We start from the raw sequence: 8,038 nt of genomic DNA on the forward strand, positions 1-8,038 counted from the left end.
CTTTGTAACTCCTACAAAAACCAGAGCAGTTCCTCACAGAAATTCATTATTTCTCCAATGAAGGATAATACCTTTTTACTTACAGAATAAACATTTGTTAAATATTGCTGTATGTCAGGGAAAAAATTAAAAATACAAAATCTCTGCTTTGAATATGCCAGCATTGTATGAAAACAGAGCAGCATGATAGAATTCCACAGTGCTGTAATACATTCTGTGTCTGTGCATTGTACTGCGCTAGTCATTGCCAGAAATCTGTCATTTTCTACAGACCAGGGTGTCCTCAGTTTCTGTTGTGTCAGGAATATGGAGGTATTGGACATGTGTCTCATGAGTGAATGAATGAATGAGTGATGCAGTGGTTGTAAAATGTGTATTAGAAGAAACACTAGGAATGTTAGAAAGGTGAAGATCAGTGGTCTGGAGTTCAGGTGCAACAAACAAAAATTGTTGTGAAAACAGCACAGGAATATACATCATGCACACAGTTCCTCCATGATCACAGCACAGGAGTGTGCACCATGCACACAGTTCCTCCATGAGCACAGCACAGGAGTGTGCACCATGCACACAGTTCCTCCGTGATCACAGCACAGGAATGTACATCATGCACACAGTTCCTCCATGATCACAGCACAGGAGTGTGCACCATGCACACAGTTCCTCCGTGATCACAGCACAGGAGTGTGCACCATGCCCACAGTTCCTCCGTGATCACAGCACAGGAGTGTGCACCATGCACACAGTTCCTCCGTGAGCACAGCACAGGAGTGTGCACCGTGCACACAGTTCCTCCATGATCACAGCACAGGAGTGTGCACCATGCACACAGTTCCTCCATGATCACAGCACAGGAGTGTGCACCATGCACACAGTTCCTCCATGATCACAGCACAGGAGTGTGCACCGTGCACACAGTTCCTCCATGATCACAGCACAGGAGTGTGCACCGTGCACACAGTTCCTCCGTGATCACAGCACAGGAGTGTGCACCATGCACACAGTTCCTCCATGATCACAGCACAGGAGTGTGCACCATGCACACAGTTCCTCCATGATCACAGCACAGGAGTGTGCACCATCCACACAGTTCCTCTGTGAGCACAGCATTGGGAGCCTAGGGCAGTGGAGTTTCTTGTTGGTCCTTTGCAGCCATACTGCCTCTAAGAGTACTGGGCGTGGGCAGTTGGAGCAGGTGCTTGTGGTTGTAGAAGCTGTGGACTGAGCTTTGTTGTGTACCTGAGCTTGTACATCCCCGCCAGAACACAGCCCAGGCAGCTGCAGTCTGGGACTACACTTGGCTAGTGTCCTGTTGCTCCTGGCTGTGTCACTCTGCTGGATAGATCATCTAATTTCTGAGGTAACAGGGTTTCTCAAGTTCCTCACCTCCTACTGCCTGTGTAGCAGCACAGCTCTGTTTGGTTCTTTATTCTTCCATGGGTTAAAAATCTTATTTCTAGAAATCTCCCTAATTATTGAAGCCAGGGACAGTCTTTTCTTTCCCTCTATGTCAGCAATTCTCAACATATGGGTTTTGACTCCTTTGGAAGTTTAGCAACCCTTTCACAGGGGTCACATGTCAAATATCCTGCATATCGTGTATTTACATTATAATTCATAACATTAGCAAAATAACAGTTATGAAGTAGCAACAAGAATAATTTTATGTTTGGAGGTCACCATAATGTGAGGAGCTCTATTAAAGTCATAGCATTAGGAAGGTTGAGAACCACTGATCTATGCCATGCCATATATTTGGCCTTTGCTAAGTATTCACTGAGTGAGTAAATGAGTTTAAATTTCTTTAAAACTTAATTTTAAAGACTGTAATAATAATAATAACCCCCATGCCTTTTTCTGTTGTAGAAAAAAGCAGATAGAAAGATTAGAAGTCGATCCCAGCAAGCATTCCTGCCCTGATGTGACTACAATCGTACAAGAGAAAAAACATAAACCCAAACGAATAGACTCTCAAGCCCAAGTTGTACCCAGTATGGAAGATCCCGACTTTGATGATAACCCAGAAGTGCCTCCACTAATTTGAAACATGAGGCTGTGTTGTCATTGACTGTGACCTGATCAACCCATGTTGCTTGGTGTCGACAATGGATATGTGTCATTCATGGGGTCAACATAGTTCATTATAGTTTTATCTGATGTTGTAACTCCTACTTTGCATAGTAATAATCTTAAGTGAGTTTAAAATTAAATTGCATACCTTAAATATGCTATAACTTATCACTCATCTATAATTAAGTTTGGCTATTGAAAATATGTAGTCATGTAATAGAACTATCACATTCAACATTAAGAATAAATCATTTGTTGCTTGCTTATGCAATAGATTGGGTCATATGAAAAAGGATTTGAGAAAATGGGTCAAACTCGGATATTAAAACTGTAATCTCAGATCCAAGTGGAATGCTTTGACATGGTTTTAAACAGGGTTTCCATTTTCCTTCTTGTGTGTCTGCTTTCTCTAGTGGCGTGATGTCATGGCAAGAACATGAATTTGACATTACATGTTTGGATTCCTGCTGAGTCACTGCAGGAAGACTTTCAGCAGGTCCTCACATTCCTTCCAGTGCAGTGGCTTCGTCTCTCCTAGGCAAACAGTATTGCTTGCTCCATAGGTTGGTCTCAAGGCCAGCTGTGTGAACTCACCCTGGATAGTAACTCTCCACTATTTCCTTTCTTGCTCGTTTTCTTCTCTCCTTTCCCCATCTTCTTCCTCAACTGCTCTTCCTACTCAAATGCCTTCTCCACTTTTTTTGCTTTTTTTTTTTTGGCTTTTCGAGACAGGGTTTCTCTGTGGCTTTTCCTTCTCCACTTTTTGATATGTTTACCATCTCTCCTTTATTGAAAAAAACCCTACTAATCCAGTATTCCACATGCATGCGAGGAAAGTGACCATGAACCCCTCTGATCTTGATGAAGCAGGATTAGCCAAGGTTTCCTCAAATGCTTATCCACTGAATGCTCACTGAGAAATCCTCAAGTGTTTGAATAGCTCTTGAGGAACTCTGCAATGCAGTGGTTTGAATGCCGTTAAAATGTGTTTGCTTTCTCTCCTTCTGCTCCTGATTTGTGGGAGCCTAGGCAGTTTGGATGCTCAACTTACTAGACCTGGATGGAGGTAGGGGTTCCTTGGACTTCCCACAGGACAGGGAACCCTGATTGCTTCTCGGGCTGGGGGGGGGACTTAATTGGAGGAGGGGGAGGGAAATGGGAGGCGGTGGCGGGGAAGAGACAGAAATCTTTAATAAATAAATAAATTTAAAAAAAAAAGAAGAAAAAAAAAGAAAAAAAATGTGTTTGCTTAAAGGTTCGTGTGCTAAGAACGTGGTCTGTGAGGTGGTTGCATACGGAAACGGTAGGACGTTTGTGAAATGGAGCTCCATGGGCGGTCTTTAGGTCACTAGGAGCACTGCCTTTGGAAGGGAATGCTAGAGAAGCTTTCTCTGTGTCACCCAATGAATGAGAAGAGTCAGGGAAACCAAGGAAAGATCTCTTGTCAGAGAGAGGGGGAATAAAAAGGGAGCTTCAGGATTCATGAAAGAGGCAGTAGGAGATCTGAGTGGCATTGAAGAGGCTACTGAATTTGTTAATTTTCTCATCTCTGGAATCAAATACCTGAGATGCAGCAACTTAAAGGCCATAACTGGAGGAGTGCATTTCTTATTTTCATAGATCATCACATGCTCATAACTGGCGTTTATGGTTTCCATCTCCCGCTGCCTATTACTTGATCTTTTTCTTAGCAAACTTTTCGTCTGGTACTAGTTCCAGGGGAGATATACATCCTTCATTTTCACATTCCTGCACTATTATCACACACACACACACACACACACACACACACACACACACACCTGTTTATGTGTGTGTGTGCATGACTGTATGTATGTGTGTGTGTGAGAGAGAGAGAGCATGTGTGTGTGAGAGAGAAAGAGACAGAGAGAGAGATTTGGTGAGCCATGTACTGTTTCCATAGAGAATCCCTGGGAATATGCCTCATTTAACTAGAATCTTCCAGCCTCCCAACATCCATTGTCTTTTGATCCTTCTAGGATCATAGTCAGCCAGTCTATCGGCTTCATCATTGCATGCTGATTCACTGGCACAGGGATGCCAAATGGCAAGATTGTTTCAGCATCTAGTGGGAAGACAGAATTGTACTCACAGAAGGATGCCTCATTTTCTTTGAAACCAGCCTTCTAAGTCAGTGTATCTCTCAGAGTTATAGAAACATGGAGAAAAACGAAATGTTTGGTATAATAATGAAGGGAATCTCTCCATTTTGACCTCTTGGCACCAGATGTATGCATCTTGATGATGGGATAAACAGCATCTTATATTACATGGGTACTTGGAACATAAACTTTGTCTCGGATCATGACGTCATTCACGCAGTCTTACATCACCTGCTGGTACTGGCATTGAACTATCAAATGACCAACTCACTGTTGTATCATTCCCTGCTAAGCCAGAATGACAGAGAACCTAACAAATCCACGAACTACCATGACTTCATTGCATCAGCACACTTGATTTCCTGCAACTTGAATTGCGCATCCATTGACACTGCCAGGGACAGAAGACCTCCTTATTTCCAGGAGAAGAAAGTCACACCATGTGTGCCAGAACCCCAATTCCTACTCACACACTTACCTCCTGTCTTGCTTCCTGGGTTCTTTCCTAGCTGCCTGAGCAGGCTGTTTCTCCTCATAACCCATCACTAATTGTTTACTGCCTCTAGCACGGCACACCCTTCTTTGCCCTCTCAGGAGCCATTGTGGGACATGTAATTGGGCCCGCTCCGTGTGCATGGTCAGCAAAGATAAAGTCGCCGGTAGTGGCACTTGGAGAGGGTGTGAGGCTCCAGACAGCAGACTGACGTTCAGATTCCAGTCCTCACTTCACATAATGAAAGACTGCCCTCTGTTAGACAGCTGGAGCTGTGACACACCATGTATGCCTGTCACTGTTCACAGTTTCTCACAGCCTTCATGACACCTTTTGATGGACAAGTGCTCCCCCATCTGCAACTGTCGCATGCCAGGCCAGTGCATCTGCCATTGTAGCAGGCCTAAGCTAAAATGAGCTTTTCTTTTAAGTGTCTCCCCCTTGATGATTATTTCTCCTTTGGCCTGGTGTTCCATTGTAGCAGAGACTTCTTTGCCTTCCTCACCACAGTGTCTCTTCAACCAGAACACATGTAAAAAGTTCCCATTAGATTTAAGGAAACCTAGTAGATTCCAGGACAGGTTCTCTTCCCCATACCCATATTTCTTCCTCTTGTCTATCTACTGAGGGTTTTGCATAACCAGTCACCAGAGGGCAGTTTCCCAGGCTACCCCATGCTTCTCATCTTTTCCAGGAGCACAAGGACCCTGTTTTCATGGTTTCTGCTTCCAGCCAGATAACCTTACCTCTGATGTTTCTCAGCTGTAGGGTGACCCTAACTCAAATCCCTTTAGAAGTCACATCTCTGGCTTAATACTCAGAGTCTCATCTTCCTTTGATTTATGGCTTTTTATCTCACCTTCTGACTTTTGTTTTAGCTATTCGTATTTTAATTATCCAGATTAAAAACCTCACCATTACTTCCTATGTTCAACATTTGGGTGGCAACTCAGATCTTTCAATCCTCCCCCAGAAAGGCCATCTCTGTCTTTCTCCCAACCCATTTGCCCTGTCTACTTTAATCCTGTAATGTCTGGTTGCCATGATTCTGCCTTTCTACACACCCTCCCTATAAACATTGTCTTTGAACATCACCTTGAGGACAACTCCAAAGAAGCCAATTTTATATCCTCATCTAACCCCACCTCCTAGAATCCTGCCACCTTGAACACCCAGAGAGTCACTGAGTGTTCCTGACCTACATGAACACCATGACAGAACTGAAGGGGAATAGGGGCACTCCTGAAATGTAAACTCACCTCAGGGTTAGGACAAGGGCACTGCAGGACCTCCATGGACCAGGGAGGGACACAGTGGTGGTCCCAGAGGTAGAGGGGTAGAGAAAAAAATCTGAACAAAGGTCACAAGGACCATTTACTTGACAAAAGCCACTGTTAGAATAATTGTGACCAAATGGAATCCTTTACAGAAAGAAACAAATCCTGACAGGATGTACGACCATACTGCTACAGTTGTTCCATCCTGCTGTCAGAGCAGAAACCACTGACTATGGCCACCTATCAACTCCCTCCAGAATACCCAGGGCTACAGATAATCATGTTGACCATCTGTTCATTTCCACCATTCTGTGCTTAATAATAAAACCCACCAGTTTTCTCAACCCTAAGTCTCATATGATAACAGTTTTTTTACTTTGTTAAAAGATCCTGTTTTTCTGTGTCTTTGTTACCTCACTCAAAATGATGTCTTCTAGCTCCACCCATTTTCCTGTAAAATTCAAGATGTCATTTTTTTTTCTGCTGTGTAATACTCCATTGTGTAGATGTACCACATTATCCTTATCCATTCTTTGGTTGAGGGTTATTTAGGTTGTTTCCAGGTTCTGGCTATGACCAACAATGCTGCTATGAATGTAGTTGAGCACATGTCCTTGTGGCACAATTGAGCATTCTTTGGGTATATACTTAAAAGTGGTGTTACTGGGTTTTGTGGAAGGTTGAATGAGGTAACCCAGACACAGAAAGATAATTATCACATGTATTCATTCATAGGTGGTTTTTAAACATAAAGCAAAGAAAACCAGCCTACAAACCACAGTCCCAGAGAACTTAGACATCAATGAGGACACTAAGAGAGACATACATAGATGTAATCTACATGGGAAGTAGAAAAAGACAAGATCTCCTTGTAAATTGGGAGCATGGGGACCTTGGAGTAGGGTTGAAGGGAAGGTGAGAGGAAGGGAGGGGAGCACAGAAAATGTAGAGCTCAGTAAAAATCAATAAAAAATAAAAAAAACCCACAAGTAACAAATGAAAAAGAAAAAGATCCTGTTTTTATTAGGAGTCAGTCAGTTTCCCCTAAAAGCCCTAAACTGTTAAAGCAGTGTTGGGAGTAGTCTCCAGGCTATACTCTAAGACAGCACTGTTATAGAAGTTTAAAATCTGTTCCTAAAACAGTTCTAAAATCAGTCCCTTTCCACAGCGTCTTCTTTTCTCTCCAGAGATACTCTTAAGATCCAAATGAGTGACCAGAAGAAGCCTTGAGACCTCTGTCCAAAGAAAAGCCTCTTGCATTTGGTAGTTGGAACCCAGAATTTCAGGAGAATTAACAAATATTCTCAGTACTACATTATGGCTTGGGGTTCCTAAACAGTTTCTGCAGACAAGATGGTATATAGCAAACACCTGGTTTCATGCTGGGAGTCTGCAATTGGGGAACTTGTCAAGGAGATGAAGACAGTAAAACCTTGGGCACTGAGTACAGAATGTGTCTAGAAGATAATGTATGCCACTACTAACCTTCGTAGGATATTTTCTTTCTGTAAAAAAGCAGTAGGAGAGCACTAATGTTTGCAATAGAAAAGCAGAGAGGGATCTATGCCTGGTGCTAAGGGAAATGGATGCTTAGGATGATGTGTAGCTCAAATGGTGTTCTCTGTAGGATTAAACATCACAAGCTAGAGCTGTGCACAAAAGCAGGCCTAGATCTTTAAGAGGTTTTAAATGAAAAGTAAGAGATGGGGCAAAAACTGAAGTGCATACAATAAAAGTATTTATAAAATTTTCAGACCACTTGACTCTGGAAATTTAATTTTCCTAAAAAAGTGTGTGTGTGTGTGTGTGTGTGTGTGTGTGTGTGTGTGTGTGTGTGTGTGTGTGTGTGTGTGTACAGTGACTGTGGAGTCTAGAAGAGAGTGCTGAATCCACTGGATATGGTGTTATGGGTGTTTGGGAAGCTTCCTTATGTGAGTGCTGGGAAACAAACATGAGTATTGTGGAAGAGCAGCAAGTTCTCTTAACCACACAACCACCTATCAGCTTTTAAAGTACATACATGTACCAGAATAAATGGAAGACAAAGAATCTGATGGAGAGAAAATAATGTAACT

At 42.7% G+C, this 8,038-nt stretch overlaps 1 protein-coding gene across 2 annotated transcripts in view; it reads left to right on the forward strand.

Annotated features, from left to right (window-relative positions):
* Window positions 1-2,402, forward strand: part of Dnaaf11 (dynein axonemal assembly factor 11) — a 95,356-nt gene extending 92,954 nt beyond the window's left edge. For both annotated transcript variants that reach the window (XM_075963607.1, XM_075963606.1), the window contains one exon: window positions 1,867-2,402. In XM_075963607.1, coding sequence (XP_075819722.1) covers window positions 1,867-2,044 — 178 coding nt within the window. In that variant the 3' untranslated portion in view covers window positions 2,045-2,402. The remainder of the gene's footprint in view (window positions 1-1,866) is intronic.
* The last annotated feature ends 5,636 nt before the right edge of the window (window positions 2,403-8,038 follow it).

Source organism: Microtus pennsylvanicus, chromosome 2 (genome assembly GCF_037038515.1).
Source record: "Microtus pennsylvanicus isolate mMicPen1 chromosome 2, mMicPen1.hap1, whole genome shotgun sequence".
In the NCBI taxonomy this organism is placed as follows: Eukaryota; Metazoa; Chordata; class Mammalia; order Rodentia; family Cricetidae; genus Microtus; species Microtus pennsylvanicus.